Source organism: Cheilinus undulatus, linkage group 14, assembly GCF_018320785.1.
Source record: "Cheilinus undulatus linkage group 14, ASM1832078v1, whole genome shotgun sequence".
NCBI lineage: Eukaryota > Metazoa > Chordata > Actinopteri > Labriformes > Labridae > Cheilinus > Cheilinus undulatus.
This window is the reverse complement of record NC_054878.1, coordinates 40,150,491-40,172,492: the sequence shown is the minus strand read 5'-3', so window position 1 is coordinate 40,172,492 and position 22,002 is coordinate 40,150,491. Positions and strand designations below refer to the sequence as shown.

Below are 22,002 nucleotides of genomic sequence, written 5' to 3'. Positions count from 1 at the left end.
GAGTGTATTCTGGTGTCAAGAGACGAGTCTTATCAGCAGTGGAGGCACAGCTACTCCTTCACACATGAATGCCATCTTATCTCGTCGAGAGCTCGCAACGGTGCTGCTCTCAACTGTCACATTCACTACCCGCTAACACACACAAAGAAACACGCTCACTCATCTGGAGCTGAAGGTGGCCAAACAAATATTCTGATTGAGGATTTAATTAGGTCAAGAGAGAGAGAAAGAGGTCTTTGTGAATTGAAATTCCAATTCCTGCTCTTATTAATCCAATCAGCCTGAATAAATTAGGCTTCATTATGTGTACAAACACTTAAATGATGCGGATGTAACATGTGCATGGTTCTGTGACACTCAGTAAAGCTTAAAATGTGTTTTTATTACATTGTTGCTCATTAAATTGCATAATGTGCATTTAATGTGCATTCAAGAGTTTCTGTTTGCTTTTTTAATATGAGCCACTCAAACTCAAAGCAGATTTATCTCAATATTTTCCTTCTTCCTCCTCTCATAACTAGAAGAAACCAATTACAGATTAATTTGATCATGGCATTAGTCTTAATGAGTTTCACAGATCCTCTGCCATTGGCATAAGTGTGCTCTAACAACAGATCAGCTTCTTTTAGTGCTATATTCACTCTTGAGGCATTTTTCTGTGTCTACTTTCAAAGCAAAACAGCCAATCAAATGTGTTGACATGTGGAGCAACATGTAGGGAGTATGACTAAAGATAAGGGATAGGATGGGCAGTAAACCGGCATCGATACAGTCACTTCAAATTTCTGCCAGGGTATGGAATCTAGCTTATTAGTGATTTGAGACAGGAAGCAGCTCAGTCTGAGTCCAACTATGAGCATGATTCACTCTGACGCTTAAAGAGCAGCAAGATAACAACCCAAATGTCACCCGTTTGTGTCCTTATGATCAATTTGAAGCACAGCAATAAGGTGAAAGATGTGTTCTCTCCTCCCAAGGTTTGACGTCTGTAATAACAGCGACATGAAGCAAGTGTTCACTTTGCACAGCATCTCAGTTGGCCTGTCCAGGACTGCAGTGACTTGTATTACAACATCTTACACAGCTGTTTAAAGGTGTGTTTAGACTGAAGATTTGCTTGTTTTAAGTCCATGACGATTCAAAGACGAGTCCTGCAGTGATAAATGAGGTCAGAGAAACAGCTGTAGACTCTAGGAGGGCTGAACGATTTGCAAAAATAATCTAATTGCATTTTTTTTTCCTGATATTGCTATTACAATTTACTATGCGATTATTATTAGATTACTCAACTTATGCATTTTTTAACAAATGCAAGCAATAAATCAATATTATAACCTACATTCAGTCAGGAACCCTCATCATATATTTTACCATTTCATTGCAAAATGGATATAGCCGACGGTTTTACAATGCAGGGAAGGCTCTGCTCTAAATATGCTACCTGGGTTAGTCAAGCAACATGCTTTGACTTTCCAGGGAGTAATTGCCTAGAAATCCTCATATGTGTTGATGCATAAATGACAATGTGTATTGAAAAAAATGAAATTATTTCAGACGCAATTAATCCATAGTAATATGAATATGATAATGCAACAAGCTTTAAGCTATAAGGGAGGTGGCTGGGGTGGAGGAGGTTAAGCTTATAAAGCTGCTGCAAGCAATGAAGGTATCAAACTGCTATTTTGACACATTTCATGTTTAAGAAATATTGCAACTTCTGCGATTTGTTTTGCGATTAATTGCCCAGCCCTACTCTGTAGTGTCATAAACCTGCTTGTATCGCTGCTAAGCTACGCTAAATCAATAACAATTTAAGTCTTTAGTTGTGGTTTTCTCTGAGTGCTTTTATTGTGAAGGCCCACATCAGGAAATGTGGTGTATTCAATAGCAACTTGACACACCTCAGCAAATTAGAAGTAAACTTAGAAACTACAGGCTCAATTATGAAGTAAACAAAGAGAGACTTACTGACCACAGTTTAATTCCTGATGACTTCACGGTTCAGAAAGATAGAGGAGAGGCAATTGCAACTGATATTTGCTTATGCCACATTATTTTCTGATGTTAAATGTCAATATTCCCCATATCAGCTAATACTGAGACTGAGTGGGTGTATGGGTGCATCCCTAAAACAAACACAGCAAGCAGTATGGTTTGGGAGTAAGCAAACCAAGGCCATAAATACCCACATCCAGCACAGGCATGTGGCCAAACTTGGCAAACTAATTTGACTTATCTGATCTGATGACAATTCTCAACAAACTGTGCTCAATTCTGAAAGTTTTCTGATGTTTTTCTCACATCTAAACTAGCCGATCTGAATTAAAATTCCATTTAGCCAACTAATTATTCAGTTGGGAAAATCCATTGTTTAAATGCAACACACACTGAACCACTGCTGCGGCTTTCTGCAGGTAAAGTATCACTAAAGAATAAAAAATTATCTCTGTGAACAATACAGTATGATAAAATATGATAATCTCCCTCACTGTACACACACACACCCACCTAACTGGGGATAAACCACTGGTCCCAGTAGAGGAATAAAGTCTAACAAAGTGTGTATGAGTGTTTGTGTTTGTTAACAAAGCCCTGCAGTCAAACAGCAGCAAGCTGTGTGCTTTCACAATATAAATGTTTGAAACAAAGAAAAAGCAGCAGGCACATGGACAGAGTAAGATGCCCCACGTCAACACTCTCATTAACACTCGGGCACCAACAGCCCCCAAGCAGCACAAACAGAATATAAATATATGATAAAGTTGACATTTAGAGGCAGCTGTAGATGGATGTCTCCTACTGACGGCCAATTTGGCTGCTAATCTAAAAGGCCAGGGCCGCTGGTGGAGGGGACGAGAGATCAATCCTCTGTGTCTGCGTTTGTGTGCTGGAGAGGTCGCTCACTCACCAAATAGATTACTGGAGTGGCCTTGCTTGGAGACAGGCCGGAGCTCATTGGAACCCCAGGCGAAGCGCTTGTAGCTGTCCCACGCATGTTTCATCATCTGACAGGGAGGAAGAGGAGGGAGGGGAGGGAGGAGAGGATGACAAATAAAGAGAGTTAAAGGCGACAATCAACTCTGAGCTGTAACAGAGAATTAAGTCATTTTCACAGATGAGCTTGGGTTTTCTGTTGAGCTCAGTAACTCATTTTTTCATGGCTGATACCTTCAAGATACAATGAGTCGTAAGTGATCCAGGTTTTCAGGTCCATTTAAGAGCACAGATCTTTAAATACTCCCAAAAAAGTTTTTTACTGCAATGTAATGATGTGTTTGAAAAGTGTATTATTTCAGTCAGGTTTTCTGAGGCTTTTTCAGTCTGACTCAAATCTCTAAAAGGTTCAGCTGACTATGATCTAAGAAAATAAACGAATCTACAGCATGAAACACATATAAAAGCACAAAACACAATGCATTCACTTCATGAGTTTTGGAAAGCAACAGCCTTCATTTACTGAAGCAATAAATAAGGTTACGTCTGTGGACTTTCACACTTACAATGTTGAATATGAATTCATTCCTGTTTTTCTTATTGTCCTTTAGAGCAGTGGTTCTCAACCTTGGGGTCGGGACCCCATTGGGGGTTGCGAGACACTGAGAGGGGGTCACCAGATGCCTTAAAAAAACCTAAGACTATTTCTAAAACTACACTGTTGCCACTTTATACCAGCCTCACCAAATGCCAACCCTTTTTGCCGTTTGCCACTTACAACAAATTTATGTCCATTTTAAACTCTTTCCATCAGCTTTTCTGCCACCTCTAAACCAATTCATGCCACTTTCTGCCTACTGTTGCCTCTGTTGACCTATAATTGCTTCTATCAATCACTTTTTACAACTTTTTTTTTGCCCATTTTAACCACAATTAACACATTTTTGCCAGTTTATATCAAATTTTCATCTCATTCCACCTAATTTCCAACAATTTTTACACTTGAAAGCTATTTCAGCCACTTTTTAATCCCCTCTTTGCCACTTTAACCCAAATATATTCTTTAGAAATTTAATTTCACCACCTTTTCAACCTTTTTTTTTTTTTTGCTATTTTTAACTCATTTTAATTATGTTTCAATAATCAGAAAATAGGTCTGACACTGGAATCCATTAAAGATTCTTAGTAATAAAATTCACCATTTCCACTCTTTCATTTATACCATTACTCATCTGAAGTATCTTATCTCTGGATTTTACTATTTTCTAACTTTGTCGTACATATCAACCAGATCAAACTAAACTTTTCAAACAAATTTGTTTTGTGCATATAAATTAGCTGGTATTTTAACAAATAAGCAGAGTATAATGAACAGAGGATCATGCATTTTTTTTATTAAATGAACAAAACTGACAGAGTTGACAGTTGGGATTAAAAGTAATGGCCTTAGATATCTTTTTAATCCAAGTAATATCTCTAAAGATGAATACTGATGAAACTGAAAGGTAATCCGAGCTCTCTGCAAGCTCTGATTCATATACCAGATTTGGATTGTGAAACTTAAATTCATTTATCTCCCCAGTTTCTTGATTCCTTATCCTAACATCTACATTTCCAAGTGAGCTGATTGAAGAGATACTTGAATATCATACCATTAAAAAACCAAGGGATATCCGTCCATTCATGATACAAAGGAAACAAAAAGAGGAGTCCCTGTTGCACAATACAGGGTAGATCTTGATTTAATAACCAAAAATTGCAGGTAAACTTCAGCACACTTCACTGGTATCATCATCCATGCATTTCCCCCACTTATCCCATTGAGGGGAAGTAACATCAGTATGCAATAATAGATTCTGTTCCATTACTGCTTTGTGCTGCAAAATGCTCTCTTCCTGCATGGTAATGCATGGTAGAAATGACTGATTTTGACAACTGTCCTGCATTCTGTCTGAACTGCTCTGGTACTCTTACTCATCTTCAATTAAACAGAGACAGCTGTCGTTTTAAAACATGTCAAAAACTATTCATGTATCCAAAATTATACAAACTGAGCAAATTTTATGGTCTCTCAAAAACATTAAAAAATGCCATATAGAAAATCAGGGTGGGAAAGTAAAGATGTGAAGAAGTAGAAAGATAAAGTTCTAACAAATAGTGAATAACCTAGTGTACCGTCAGACTGGCTTATCATGCAAACTAAACAAAAAGAAAAAGATGCCAGTTTCTGCTGCTGACACCACCCAGCTCTCCAGCGAATTCACTGAGGTTTCATCTTACTTTAATGTTCTTTAGGCCGGGGGCTTAAAAGCAGCGTGAACACCAGCTTTCCATCCCTAGACATTTGTTTCAGTGTCAGCAGTGACTCCTCCTCCTGCTCTGTATTTGTCAGTCCTGCTAATCCAGGTTACATAGCCTCCTCCCTCGCTTTCTAGATCCTACCTCTGGATTAGACACACTAACACCCTTCATCCTCCTCCTTCAGATGGAAAATCTGTTCACACACACATCACTGAGCGTATGTTCTTGTCATGTATAGGCTCTTACCGATGCTGTAGTCTAACCTACAGTGTATATAGGGTGTGATTGACACATAAACCACAATGGCAGCTTTGTACACCTAAATAATGCACAACATAAACACCAGCTTTCAACGATGGGATGTGAAGCTGATGTACAGCCTGTTAAATTCCCCCTGGAGGATCATATTACTGTACAACATGACCTGGCAGCGAGCAGATCGTGTTGCTGGCGCATAGATGAATGTGTATGCATTAGTTTGCATGTGTAGTGCTGAGTGGCACAGTTGATGTTGTCACTGCTGCTGACTCAGTGGTAGATGGCTCACTCAAGGACAGATATTCACACAACAAATAACTGTGACTAAACAAAGGTGGGAAAAATGACCGTAACGGGAGGGAAACCAGTAGGTCAACGAGGCATTTGGTCAGGAAAAACAAAATCACTGAAAAAGGCCATCGGATAAATAAACAGAAGTACACTTTGGCTGAATTTTATAATCCCAAAACAGGGTTTCTGCTACAATGTATAGGAGGGTGAGTTAAAGTACAGGGAAAGGAGAGAGGAAGGTAAGTCAGGGTATAATTTTAGAACATTTATACTATTACTATAGTATACTATTTAATACTATTTCTTATATTTTTATATTCTTTATAAGTGCACTTAGAGATGCAAGTAAAAAAGTTTTACAGAAATAATTACAGCCAATCATACCTACTCATTTATTTTACAGAACTAAAAATATAAACCAGTAATCAAAGATTATAGGACAAATGTTTCTATCTTCATGTTTTAATGGCAGATTTTCAGATTTTTTAATCAAATGGTATTTGAAATTGACTGGGGGGCCACAGTGAGAGAGATGGAGGACTGCATGTGGCCCCCAGGGCACTAGTTGCCAATCCCTGGGGTAGGTCATGTAAACTATACAGCAGAGGTGTCAAACTCAATCACAGAAGTGGCCAGATTCTGAATGAAGGTCTGACCTGAGGGCCGAACAGGGCCCACATTTAACCAAACTGTCAACCTCAAAATATAAAAAGAAAGTCACAATCATGTTTTAAAGGCAAAAAAATGACAAAAAATGTAAAACTGTGCACCTAAAAGGTCAAAATATGAGATAAAAAGTCAAAAATATAAATGACAAGGTCAAAATATGAGATAAAAAGTCAAAAATATAAATGACAAGGTCAAAATATGAGATAAAAAGTCAAAATATGAGATAAAAAGTCAAAATTACAAATGAAAAGGTCAAAATATGAGAAAAAAAGTCAAAATGAGATAAAAAGTCAAAATTATAAATGAAAAGGTCAAAATATGAGATAAAAAATTGAAAACAATAAATTGACAGTCAAAACATGAGATAAAAAGTCAAAATTATAAATTGAAAAAGCCAAAATATTAGATAGAGTCAAAATTATAAGTTGAAAAGGTCCATAATTGTGCAATAAAAAGATAAAATGAAATATGAAATGAAAACACAAATGAATTTATTTTCCCATATTTCTTTTTATATATTTTTTATTTCTATTTTTTCACATTCTTATGACTTAAGGATATTTGATATCATCAAGGTTAATTTTCCTTTTTTATACTGAAGGAAATCTGCAGACCTCATATTTTAGGGCCAGTTATAATAAAAAAATGAGGTGATCTTGCAGGCCGGGTGCAACTATACCACGGGACAGATTTAGCCCCTGGGCCTTGAGTTTGACACCCCTGCTATACAGGAAAGCACACTGAAATATAAAGAAACTATACAGGAAGGTAAGCCATGTAATAAAGATACTCTTTGATTCTGGTACAAAGAAACTACAGGGATGTCGGTCAGGTATACAGTTACTGTACAGGGGGGTAGGCTGAGGTACAAAGATACTATACAGGAAGGTAGGTCAGCACACAATGATACTACAAGGTAAGGTTGAGACATAAATCTACTCTATAGGGAGATATTCTGTGACAGAAAGATAATACACAAGTAGGTGAATCATGGTATACTCTACTTGAAGGTGGACCAAGGTAAACAAAAAAAAACATGAACAGACATGCCCAGGAACAATCATGCATTATACAGGGAGGTACAGAAGTTCCTCATAGTGGTGTAGATTGAGATATTATTTCAGGACTCAGATCAAAAACAGTCAGTTTTTTTCAGTCAAGCAGGAAAAGAGTCATCTGACTGACAGAATGATATCTGTCCATCTGCATTACCAAGTATCTGGCTAGGTTAATCTGGCCCTGAGATGGTATCTGATACAGAGGGAAAGAGTGAGGGAAACTGAACCAATGCTAGTAGTTCAAGCCACTGCATCTAAGTGTGCCCCACAGTCACCCAGCTGCAGCAACTACAACAATGTCAGCCTACAGGGCAAACATTTAGCAGTGTATCTGCTGTGCCTGCAGGCTAGGATAACTGTGTGGTGAAACAGACTTCACAGACCACATGTGTGGGCCACACTAGAGAGGCAAAAGTGGTAGCAATTGTGGTTGTTTCTCAGAATTGACACGGAAAAGCTTTTTGCAGTATTTGTACCTTGAAACACAGCGCTGGCTGAAAACTTCTTGCTGACAAGCTGTGACAAGTTGGAGGGAGGAGAAGGGAAGGCAGGGAGCTTGTTGGTATCATATGAAAAATTTTGACAAATACAATTTTTAGGACCAATAAGGAACAACACTGAAATGTGTAAGTTGTATTTTTTTTCCCCAACCAAAACAGTACTATGACATAGAAAGTAACCAACTAAAAAAGAAAGAGAAAGATATTTCCACTGGTGTCAGTGCTATTCTGAAAGTCCCCCAGCCAGAGCAGGAAGCCAGTGTAGAAATGTGGTTTTAATGCAATGCCGTCCCACCTGTTTCAAAGCTATTACACCAAGAGGATAAGAGCAAGAGAAACTCAAGTGAGGTACTGTATTATGAATGAGTTTTTAATACTCACATGGTGAGAAGCTGCAGTTTATTACAACGAACATTAAAAATGTTCACAATGAGACAGAGGAGTCTGTAGACTGTAGAGACACACCAGTAGCTCTGTTAACAGGCAGGTGGTTTCTCTGGTCCACCTCTTCCATGACTAGTAGTGTTCAAGGTAGCTAGACAGAGCACTTGTTCACATTACTAATTAATATCTTGACTATTTTTCTGAGTAGCTGCTGCTATACAGCAGACAATTCTGGACTTCATGTGGAGGATTTGCCCTCATAAATGATCGGGTTGGTGTGGCCCAATCTGAGGTTTGTCAAAATGATTTTTTGTCTGGATAAGTATGTAATGTGTCAACACATCAACACAACTTTGTCTTGAGCTAGGTAGAATGCTGAAAAGTAACTGCTGCATCATGGCTTGATTTTCATTTCAGCATGCATGTTAACAGGACAGGGCTTAAAGTTGGGTATAGCTTAGGTTTTTGTTTGAACTTGATACTTTTTATACAGTGCTGGTGCCTAAATGGTGCCAGAATTCATACTTTTGAGAGAAAAAGTGTGTTGACATTTAGCAGGAGAATAAAAGCAGTCTGGGTATTGTGAATGATTCCTATAAATGGGAACCCAGTAACTTCTTTATGTACGAGGCTCAAGCAGAATTCATACAGTGGCGTTGCATCAGAGACAAACAATACAGTAAACCAGGGGGGTCAAACTCAATCACAGCAGGGGCCAGATTCTGACTTTGGGTCTAACCTGAAAGCCTAGCAGGGTCAATATTTAACCATAAAATGTCAACCTCGTTTCCACCAGAATGGAATAATGGGGGGAAAAAGCTTAGCTCTGATTATAAATGATTTTGATATTAAATAAGTCAACATGATAAGTCTAAAGGCTCAAAATCTGAGATGAAAAAGTGAAACTTATAGGTTCAAAAGGTAAAAACATGACATTTAAAGACAAAATAATGTATTTAAAAGGCAAATATATAAGATAGAAAGTTGACATCATGATTTTTGATGGTGATATATGAGATAAAAGTCAAAATCATGAATTTAAAAGGTCAAATATAGGATAAAATTCAAATTTGTGAGTTTTAAAGGTCAAAAATGAGATACAATTCCAAATCAGGAGCTTTCAAGTTCAAAACAATAAGATACAAGTCTTAGTTATTAGTTTTAATGGCCAAAATAAAATAAATATAAATAAAAATATATATATTATTAATAATATATAAAAGTCAAAGTTAGGAGTTGAAAGTGTCAAAATGTGAGCAAAAAGTCAAAATCAAGAGTTTTGAAAGTACAAATATTGCTCAAAATTGGAAACTCTTAATCTGAAAGGTCAAAATATAAGAGAAAAGTCAAAATTATGGGATGAAAAGGTCAAAATATGAGATCAAATTCAAAATCATGAGTTTTAATGGTCAAAATGTGAGATAAAATAAAAAATTATGAGTTTAAAAGATCAAACTTTTACTTCAAATTCTACATCGTAATTCTAAAAGGTCAAAATATAAGACAAAGTTAAAACCACAACTCTGAGTCATATTTGTGAGATACAACATTAAAAATATGAAATAAAAACAAATTTCTTTTCCATGTTCCTGACTTTTAATCAAATTATCTTGACTCTAAAAAATGTAATTTTATGACTCATCAGGGATATTATAAATCATCAAGGTTAAGTTCCCATTTTTGTTCTAGAGGAAATCTGCAGGCCTCACACTGGGTGGGCCTGTTATAACAAAAATAGGATGTGATCTGGTGGGCCGGATATAACTGCACCACTGGGCCTTGAGTTTGACACCCCTGCAGTAAACGTATCAGTTAGTGTGAATATTTCTTTGGTGGGAAAATGCAAGCAGATCACAGAGATTACCCTGAGATTACATTTATGCTCATCTGAAATAAAGTGACTGCACATTAATCACACAAATTCCATTGCCTTCCATTTGGAGTGGGACTTTGTCACAGTTAGAGGCAGGGTATTAAAATGAATATGTCTGCGCTGTAATTGGTCTGGTAGGTATCAGATGTGTTGGTACCAGTACCGTGTCAGTACTGAATTCTGATACTCCTCCATAGCTTTCAGACTCTCTGTAAGAGCTGTGCATCTACTGCTCCAAATCCACAACTTATCAGGCACCAAGAATCTGGGGAATAGAATGCCTGCCTATTTTTGCCCTAAGCCACGTGCATCTCTCAGCAAAATTAGACAGGATCATGATGCATAGAGTCGTAATTCCCTTGTTTAGCAAGGGTTCACACATCTTCTGGACCAAGAGTTTTGAGAATAGAATACTCGCCTATTTTTGCCCTGAGACGCGTGCATCTCTCGGCAAAACTAAACAAGACAATGATGAAAGAAAGTCATATTCCCCCTTTCTTAGCGGGATTTCAGACATCTTAAGCATCTCAGGCACCAAGGTTCTTGAGAATAGAATACTCACCTATTTTTGCCCTGAGACGTGTGCATTTCTCAGCAAGTAGAAAAAGGAAACTGATGCATAGAAAGTTATAATTCCCTTGTTTAGAAGAGGGTTCACATATCTCCGGGTACAAGATTCATGGGAATAGAATGCTCACCTATTTTTGCCCTGAGCATGGGCATCTCTCAGCAAAAATAAACAAGAAAATCATGCATAGAGAGTCATAATTCCCTTGTTTTAGCGTGGAATCACAAATCTCAAGCACCAAAATTACTGAGAATAGAATGCTTGCCCCAAGCTTGTGCATCTCTCAGCAAAAAAAAAGACAGGAAAATGGCACATTTAGAGTCCTTAATCTCTTGTTTAAGCAGGGATTCAAACAATCCAAGCATCTCAAGAACAAAGAATCTTGAGAATACAAAATTCACCTATTTTTGCCCCGAGCCACGTGCACCTCTCAGCAAAATTAGACCGGGAATGATACACAGAGAGTCATAATTCCCTTGTTTTAGCAGATATGTATGTCCCCATGGGTAGAATATATCAAAGGCTAGTTAATTTCAAAATAGTCAAATGTGTAGCCATCCCATTTTTTTTAATTTGGTGTATTAATGTTCAAAAGTCGAACAATCAGCTTACTTGATGGTCTAGTGGTTAGGTCGCACCCCAAAGGGGGCAGTGCAGGATCATATCCAACCTGTGGCTCCTGTCCTGAATGTCATTTCCAACTCTCTTAACCTGATATCCTACTCTTTTTAGTATTCTGTCATCTTTAAATAAAGGCAAATGCCTCAAAAATGTACATCTAAAATTCGCCTATTTTTTTCCACTCGAAAGTCCATATATTCACATTTATACAAACAGGAAAAAGCAGTGAAATGTAAGTACCTTACTAAGAACCTCATTTCTGTCCAATTCTGATCTATTACTGCCTATTTTGGCCACTTTTACAACAGATTTTTGGACAAAAATCTGTCTTTGAAAGTAAAAAAAGGAGTACATGTCAGGAAAATCTTCCAAATAAGATCACGATAGGGCTTTGAATATTTATAAAGGGAGAAAAGGACTACACAGATGGTAAAACAAAATGTACAGATCAATTTTGTGTCTTTAAAAAGCACTTTAAAAGGCTGAATTCATGACTGCAAGTGCTTTGCAAGCGTATATTCACAAGAGGGATAAATACGGACATTCTGGGAGTGTGATGCTCGTGAGAGTTTGCTCTTTTATTTGTATTGCGAGCGTAACTGACAATGCTTTAGTCAGAGCCGGTCTTCAGCAGGTTGCATCACACAAAGCTGAAGAGGCCTGTGCATGAATAGACTCTGATTTCACGCTTTTCACAGAGCAACTGGTTATTAGATCGCAGTGCACCAGGGAGTACGTGATATTATGCTCCAGAGGAATGAAGGAAGTATAATTAGCAAATTTACTGCGCATCCCTCAAGCTCCATTTGCATGTCTCTATAGAACAAAGATGCAGTGATAACTGCACCAACATCATACCCACATACAAACGCACAGTGTTGGAACATACACAGGGTTTGGTGTTGGTTTAACCACTCCTGACCAGAACAGAACTTTTGAGATGATAAAAAGCTGCTCTATCTTCACATGTGCCCTTGTTTTAAAGTTACACAGTAGAAGAGAGAACAAAAGGCACTTGGTTAGCATTTCATCTCCCACTCACATCAAACGGACAGCTAACGATAGCTTTCCTCCATTTAAACCCACTAATTAAAGCTAGTGAGCCTGCTAATTACCACTCCTATATGCATGCCACATTATGAGATCTACTCTAATACTGTTTTTTACACTCCACACACGCTGCAACACATGAGGAACGCTGGAAGTGATCCAAGGTCTATTCAAGGATGTACGGATCAAGATGGAATGAAACAACAGAGGAACAACAATGTAAACAAGACGGTATTGGATTTACAAAGGAGGTGTTCAAGATGCTGAATAAAAATCAGTGACAAGAATTCACATATTCTAAGAAATAGCTCTTAATCACAGATTGTTTAGCATTCTATGAAAAAGTATTTGCATTATTTGTTCCCTAATCCAATAAATGTTTAAGCCTTCTAAGACCCAGATGGTCAAATAAGAATGCTTGCCAGCCCCCATTAATCTACTCAATATTCACAATCACAATGCAGGCAAGGGTGACACAAATCCAAGGCTTTCGAATTTTTCAAATCTTAGACACCTTCTGGACACCAAGCTCTGTCTAGCAGAGCCTAACACTCTCAGAAAGACTTCAAAAATCCTTAGGGTTATGTACACAATGTGATATAACAAATTTTAAAGGGTTAAACATGGACAGTGAAATTCAAACAGCCTGCATAACAAGCTATCTTAACCATAAACCTGATGTTTGTTAAACATTTCATATAGCACATGCTAGGATGTTGGTATGATGTCTTGTCACATCCACTCATGGCTTGCTGAATGCAGAATTATCCTGGAATCACGTTCCAATAATCAACGTCATGATTTGAAAGTAAATACGGGGTTAGTGACCCCTCCCTCACGGGTTCAGTTACGGTAACAGGAGGCTCCAAAACTTGTCAGTCAGGCCTCATCTGCACACGCTCTCACAGTCCTCTAGGACGTGTTATCATGAGAAGCACGTGGGAACTCCCGTCTGAGTATCAGAGGTCTTTAAACTGGGCGTGTGTGTATCTTTTTACTGGTTACGCCCACGGGGCACGTGCTGCCAGCACAGCAAAACAACAAAAGGTGAACTTTGGTTTGGGATTATGTCTTCAGCTTTGTTTACATGGTGAACAACTGCGGACTTAACCAAATGTTCAGAAAATCTGGAGCTGGTAAAGCAACTGCACCGCAATATTAAAGGCTAAAAGTGTGAAAGCCCTGCTTGACTACAAAAGCTTAAATAAATTGAAAAATCTGCTTCTTATGACATATATCAGTGGTTCTCAAATGGTGTGGCAAGGCGAGGCAAGTCAAGGTGTGCCTTGGGGATCTGGCTCGGCCCCTGAAAAACCCCCAGAGTATGGGTCCTCCCCAGCTGTGATTTATTGATGATCAGTGTATGTGTTGGATCAGTAGCATTGGTGCTAGCATCCTGGCTAACAGTTACCTCATTTGGCAAGCTATTATTGAGTTGAAATTGGTGTTAGAATAATTAATGCTACTTTTAACCAAGTTAACCAATGTTTCTACCCATTCTGCCACTTATTTTGACAACTTAAACCTTTTTTGCAATTTCGCAACTACTATTATACTTCTGACCCATTTTTGCAACTTTTTTGGAACTTTTTGCCACATTTAACCCATTTTTGCTCCTTTTGTTGTCGGTTTCTGCCTACTTTTGCTATTATTTGGGCATTTTTTCCATCACTTTTGACCCCTTTTAACCATTTTTTTGCAACTTTAATCCTTTCCTGTCACTTTTCTGCCACTTATAACCTATTTTGCCACCTTTTTGACACCTTTAACCCATTTTTGCCACCTTCTTGCCAATTTTTCACTCACTTTGCCTTTGTTTGGCCCCTTTTGCCCATTTTCAAATCCCTTTTAACTCGTTTTACCACCTTTTCACAACATTTAACCCTTTTAGGCCACTTTTTACCCATTTTTGCCACCTTTTTGACACTTTCAGCATGTTTTTGCCACTTTGTAACCCATTATTTGGTCCCTTCTTACCAATTTTTGACTTTGTCTTGCCACTTTTGCCCAATTTTGCCATGTTTTTTCATCACTTTTAACCAATTTTTGCCACTTTTCAACCACCTTTTGCCCACTTTTGCCATGCCCAGTTGGCTGGTCCCCAGAAACCTCTCCTCTTTATCGGACTGTTATATTAGTCTATTTAGTATTGATATGAATTTGGTGTGCCGTAAGATTTTGGATTAACCTTAGGTGTGCCTTGGGCAAAAAAAAGTTTGAAAACCACTGATATATACGGGCTGAATGCTGGTAACATCTTATGTAGGATTACCGATGGATGCTTTATTAGAGCAGATTTAATGGCACATATAGACCATTAAAATGCTGCTTTGTGATGAAGTTGGGCCTTTTTCACCACCCATTCTGAAAAGGAAGTTTGCTCTTAAAACCCACTTAGGCAGTTTTTGAAAAGATTGTGGAATTCACTAAAGTTTCTTGAGCTGGCCTCTTTACTTACTTATTTTGAGCGGCACTACATCCACTTAAGAACTTTGTGAGTATTTTTTTATTTTTTTACAGTCTAGTGCATAAATGTTTTTTCAGTGTATTCCAATATGATTCCTGCCGTGTGCATCTTCTGTGTTTGCAAACAGCCCTGCAGTCTCATGCTCTTATATCATCATACAATGTTTTTCTATGCTACTCAGAGAAATGTGCACAAGCTTCCATCTTAAGACAATGATCAATCTAAGAACACAGGTAAAAACAGTGTAGCAGTTGTAGAAAATTGTTATTGGTAGCTGTTTTAAGGACATATCTGACGATATTGATGGATGAGGCCCACTAAGCAGAACATGTTGGTATTTCATTTTCTCTAAAACACCATTTTTGTTTGACCACCAGACTGTAGCACATCCAGGATAAAAACAGCACTTTGTATGGTCTTTCACTCCCGTTCAACTTGAAATCTGAGGAATTTTTATACAAAAAAACTGCAAGAGCAGCACCCTGTATTTAACACCACAATGACCAAATTTGTAATTCCCTGTTTCTATGTTTGCTGAAACACTGGGATCAACCACAATCCAAAGCATCACTAATTCCAAGAAAGGAAAGGGGAGGATTTATTGACTCAATTCAGGACGAACTGTCTCCCTGCCAGGGCTAATGTGTTAAGCTTTAAGTATACAGAGGAATGCAGGTTAAGTAGTGGGGCAGGCTAGTGGTTCAAGTCCTACTGACTCATCCCAACTTTTTTCTTCTTTTTTGCATTTCCATACAGAGAAGTTCTTCCAGGAAAATGTGAAGACTAGCACACAAGGTTATCTTTACTTGTCTCTATCTACTAATGACTAACTCCCTTTAGATTCTTGTACGTTATCATTGGAATTAATTTCTCAGTATTTTGTGCAAAATCTCTTTCAATTAGAGATGAGATGTGCTGTTGTGTAATTCAGCGTGTAAGTCTGAGTGTCTAGCCTGACCAAACATTCCTGTGTGTTAACTCTTATTGGATTTAATGCTCAGGATCCCTACGTGTTGACTCTAATTGGATTAACGGCGCAGGATTTTCAAGACTGACCGCTGTTCTTAGGACCTAGTGGCTGAAGCTATTTCAGACACACAATGGCTGTGCTAATTGGCTCTGTGTTTAAGGTGCAGTGGCTTTCTGGGACACCGACATCAAGTCCAATCTAGCGGGAGGATCTTGAGCACACACACCTGCTCTGAACTCTGGAGTGTGCAGTCACACATTCAGACTGAAGATAAGATTATTAGGAACAGCAACGCTGAGTGAGTTTGTTGATAATCAACTTCTCATCTCTGCTGTCCCCTTGTTTAAACTCCTGTCTTTGTCTATTGATCAGCCTGAGCCAATGCACCGTTGACATACATGCACCTGCATATGATCAGACAGCCAGAACCTTCTCCCCCTCATTGTAAAGCATCGTTTGTCAGCAGGAGCGCTAATGGAGAAGAACTTTTGTTATGTCATGCTAACACGAAGCAGCAAGGAGTAAAAAAGCATCCTTTCAGACACTTACAAAATCATTACCAAGGAAAGAAAGTAGGGCAGTACTGCTGTTTTTGCACAAAATGTGCCAATTTAAATATACTCATGCCTTTTCCCATGAGTGTTTGTGCATAACATCGGGAAATCAATGTTGAAATGTCAACCTCAGCTACACAGCTTTTGAAAAAAGCAACAAAGTAGAGCTACAAAACACTGCAAACTTGATATATATGAGGGTAAAAATTCAATTTTAATACATCTGAGACTTTTAAAAGGAGACATGTTCACCATGTTCACCTAAAGTTTATGTGTTCATGATGTTTTCAGGAATATCAGAGCCCATGAACTTCAGTTTTAAGCCACGTACGAGACCACAATGAGCAATGACTAGTGGTCATCTAGACCAACCAGTTGGTCATCAGGACCCATCGCTGCCTTCTTATGAGAAATGGGTTTGGCAGCTTATTTCTTTGTTGTAACAATGCTTTTTTTCAATAAACCTTATACCATTGGAAAGTTTGTTTATTTCCTAATCATGCCACAATTATAAGGAACATGCCTTTGTGGGATGAGCAGCAGAGCTGAGTATGTAGGTTGCCCCTTTGAAAAACTTGCCAAATCACCAGGTCCTGTCAACCAGGTGCCAATCTCAATGCAGAGAGATGTCAAGATGAGATTCTGCAACCAGTGACAATTCCCTATCTCCACAGTCTGGGACTAAACTCTATCCTCCAAGATGACAATGCTCGCCCCCACAGAGCGGGGTTTATCAGTGACTAACTCTGGAATTTGGGAGTGGAGAGGATGGAATATCCTGCCAGCAGTCATGATCTCAACCCCACTGAAGAATTGTGGCATCAGCTTGGGCGTGTTTGCTAGAGTGACCAACACAACCACGTTGGCTGACGTGCCACAAATGCTGGTTGGGATACCACTAAATCATCAAATCCACCAAACAACACCAAACAAGAGTCAACAGCAGAATCAGCTGTTTGGCACTGACAGAGAAGATTTGGCACATTTTTCATGGGCGCAACTCACATACTCAGCTCTGCTGCTCATCCAACTAATGCATGTTCCTTACAAATGCAGTGACATTTAAAGGGAAATGAACAGGCTTTCCAACAGTGTAAGATTTAATGTTAAGATGCATTGTTACAACAAAGAAATAATCTACCAAACACAAATTTCCTTACCTTTATTGCATTAAAACATGGTTATTTCATATTTATAGTGTGGTTCACCAACAGAAAAGGCTAATATAGTCTTCTATTTTATGCCAGAAGACTTTGAAAGAAGGCAAAAGCCAATCCCAGCCATACATCTGAAGAGTTGGCAGCCACTTGAGTACATATGGGACTGTGTAGTGCACATTTTGTGCAAATAATGTTAAGAAATTTGTAAGTATCAGATACATGCCAATGGTTTAGTGGATTGTAAGGCACAGCATTTTTCAAAGCAAGGATTAATTTGCAACAGAAGCACTTAATGTGCTAACACAAGACTAGCAAATGCTGGTGTTATGGTTAAAAGTGTGACCATGTTTACTGGTGATTTTCAAACAAGATGTTGAAAACTGAGCGTACTCGTGAGTGCCTCTTTGTGTAGTTTTCTATTGTATACATGTCTAAAAAGCATATTTTGACACTTTAATGAAAAACTAAACAAAGAGGCGTTCATGTGGACAGCTATGTAGGCATCAAGGCTTTTGTATGCTCAAGATTACTGCCTGTATGGGGAATGAAGTTTACCACACAAGGAGATAAATCATGATGAGTAAAATTGGGTAGGCTCAGAGCTGTGACTACATCTGTAAAGATCTCAGAAGGCATCAAATACTGATTCTCTTTGAGTCCAGTCTTCAAATGTTTCTCTTGTGAGCGTCCTTGGGGTGACTCAGCACTATGGTTCTGAAAAACCACAATATTCAACCAAATGCATAGCAGTCTAATGTCAACACCAATGTATCCACCATTCACTGACGTCAAGGTGGCCATGTGACCTCCAGAGGTCCATATCTATGGCATAAGAGCTCCAAGGCTTCTCTTTTCTTCTGCAACTGAAACAGAGATTGTAAACCTCTGTTCTCCCACTCCTCTCTTTATGACTTTCAGGCTACAGTCTTCAGGTGCCAATTCTCCACTTCAAACTCATAAAATCTAATTAAAACATAAAACAGGATTTGCTGACAGGACTTGCTGTTCTGTTTTCTGGTCTCTGATGGCTCACTGATATGTACATGTCTGAATTGTTTGCTTGAAGTCTGCCAATTTAAGCAGATAGAGACTGAGGAAGAAAAGCTAAATGATGACTGGAAAAGCAAACACAAGGCATGAGTGACCATGGGAGTGTATGCAAGTATGTGGGGTTCCATTACAACAGCACAGATTTCTAATTCAATTGTATCTTTTATCTGCTGTCTAAAATATAAAGCTTCTTTGTTCATGTCATCGTTGCAACAAACTATATAGTCTTTGTAAGTCTTAATAAGATTGATTGCAGTTTTTGGTGAAGTTTTTGCATTTTATTGATATTCATATTCCCACTCTTTATTTTGTCAAGCTCCACTAATCTTCACATTCCATATTTTAAAGAATGAAACAGGAAACTGAGGTGATCGGCTAGTATGGAAACAAAAAAAAAAGCAACAAAAAACTCTGCTACTGGAAGAAGAAAAGGATAACAATGGTAACTGGCAAAGAAGCTGTAAAGCATCATACTAAATGTACGATTGGTGCCAACAGCTTACAGAAACGTGCAGCAGCTACATATAGCGAGCTATACTTCCCAATTTCGATTGCACAACTTGCCCCAGATAATTACTGGAGAAGCATCTGGAGGTTTCTCACATTTTAAAGCAGGAAATATGACAAATTAAAGCTCTTCTTAAAATCTTAATTAGGTGAAAAAATGAAGGATCTCACCTTTAGATGTCTGAGCAAAATTACAGACTATATCGTCTCCATATTAATCTAGAACAGGGGTGTCAAACTCAATCACAGCAGGGGCCGGACTCTGAACTTGGGTCTAACCTGAGGGCCTAACAGGATCGACATTTAACCATAACATGTCAATTTTGTTTTCACCAGACATGAATTATGGGGGTAAAAAACTTGGCACTGATGATAAATGATTTTGCGATGAAAAGGTGAACATAAGTTAAAAACTCAAAATCTGAGCTAAAAGTAAAACTTATAATTTTAAAAGGTAAAAACATGTAATTTAAAGTCAAAACCATGAATTTTAAAAGTCAAAAACTGAGATAAAATTCAAAATCATAATTTTTAACAGTCAAAATAGTTTTAAAGGTAAAAAAAAGAGATAAAATTTAAAGTTAGGTGTTGAAAAAGGTCAGTAAGTGAGATAAAAGTCAAAATCATGATTTTAAAAGATCAAAAATCAGATAAAATTAAAATCAGCCTTTTTTTAAGGTAAAAAAATGAAATAAAAGTTAAAGTTAGGAGTTGAAAAAGGTGAAAACATGAGATAAAAGTCAAAATCATGACTTTAAAAGGTCTAAATAAGATTTAAAATTTAAAATTATTAATCTAAAAGGTAAAAATATGAGATAAAAGTAAAAGAAATGAGATGTTAAAATATGAAATAAAAAGTCAAAATCATAACTTTAAGTAATAACTGTGAGATGTAAAATTGAAAATATAGAGAAAACACTAATTTCTTCCCCACATTCCTGACTTTTTATCCAATTATTTTTACTGTTTAATTTTCTAATTTTTATGACTCAACAAGGATATAATAAATCATCAAGGATAAGTTTACGTTTTTATACTGGAGGAAATCTGCAGACCTCATACTGGTGGGTCAGTTATAATAAAAATATCATATGATCTGGTGGTCCAGGTATAACTGCACCATGGGCATTTTCCAACAAAAACAAGTTATAATTTATTCTATACAATAGCCAACATAATATTAGCTTGATTAAACCAGGGCTGAACAATTGTGAAAAAAATATCTAATTGTGTTGATTTTGACTTATTTTGTAAAGTGGATATGAACTGCTGTATTCAAGAGAAATACAAAAATGAAGAAAATAGGATATTTTTGTACACTATTCTAAAAATATGCCACTAGAATGATTACATCATAGGTAATGTACAACATCTCAGATGCAAAAAAGTTTGAAAACGGTTTGAAAATTGCAGCAGGCTATATTGTGATCTAATCTAATTTGCAATCAATTGCCCAGCCCTTCTCTACACCATTAATCCCATTAGTAGTCAAGGGGGGGCCTGTAGCAAATCCCAGCCATCATTGGGCGAGACACAAGGTACATACACCCTGAGCTGCTCACCAGTCAGACAAACAATCAGTCACGCTGACAATCACACCTACAGATGAAACCAAGGAGCATGTCTTTGGGCTGTAGGTAGAAACCAGAGTACCCAGAGAACCAAACGTGCACCAGGAGAACATGCAAACACACAGAAAGGCACTGACTGACAGGGATTTGAGCCAGGAACCTTCTTGCTGCTAGGCAACACCATTAATCACTAAGCCACAGTGTAGCCACCATCCCAGTCCAGTGTGACCACGAGTATAAAATACAGAGACATGCACTGTCATTAGTGCACATGCCTCTTCCTTTTTCAGTTACTTACTGACACATTTCATCATTTTATGTAAAATGATCTTATTTGATGCTTATTTTTTCCAAAACAAAATAAAAACATTCATTGATTCATTCTTCTGCTACCATCGCCCACTGCACATGACCTGACACTGCAGGAAATCTGCCCTGGTTCATTGTGTAGTGCATAGAGATGCCATGACATTGGATTGTTGTTGATATCTGATATGTTAATATTTCCTTTTTCATTTTAGCCGATGCCAGTATCAGTGCAGATTTATAGATGTAGTTAAGACCTAAAAAGAAAGACTACCACTGATGTTGGTCAGTTGATCCTGCATAAAACTTATCTGAACATACAGCCAACATTTCGGGCTGATATTTACAGCCTATATATCAGTCACAAACATTTTAAAAAACTGCCAAAACCTACAGTTAACCTTTTAACTTGTATCTGATAATACAGACATCGTGTTTACAATATCATGCATTTCCAGTACTGCATGCAGTGCTTGGCTGTGCAAAATGTACTGGGAAAGATAGTAATGTGGACCAGGCCAAGATGTATTTTTGGTCTTTTTGAATCTTTATTAGACAGGAATGCTAAGGAGACTGAGTGTTTGGGTCCCTGCTCTACTAACTGAGCTTAACTGGCACTCAGTGGAGCACTTTTATACAACTTTTCTCCCTTACAAAGTCACAATTTTCCATTTAAAGAAAAAGCAGTGTTATAATTGAAGCTGCCAATCAATTTAATTTCTTAAGTACGGTTCATCTCAGAGTTTCTGAGGTTAACCACCATTAATTGCATCCGTTTTTATCTCATTGTATATTCCACTAGTTTACAATAAAAACAAACTTCTTTGTCATTGTTGATTTTTCTACTGTCTTAAATAAACCAAGGGTTACTGACTTCCTGTTAGGGTACAGACCTGCTTAGGTAGATCAA

The 22,002-nt window shown here is 37.8% G+C and overlaps 1 protein-coding gene across 1 annotated transcript in view; it reads right to left on the bottom strand.

Moving 5' to 3' along the window:
- The window catches only part of man1a1 (mannosidase, alpha, class 1A, member 1), a 265,587-nt gene that overhangs the window by 181,651 nt on the left and 61,934 nt on the right, over nucleotides 1-22,002 (bottom strand). Inside the window, exon 2 of the mRNA XM_041804487.1 lies at nucleotides 2,909-3,005. Within this exon, the coding sequence (XP_041660421.1) occupies nucleotides 2,909-3,005 (97 nt within the window). The remainder of the gene's footprint in view (nucleotides 1-2,908; nucleotides 3,006-22,002) is intronic.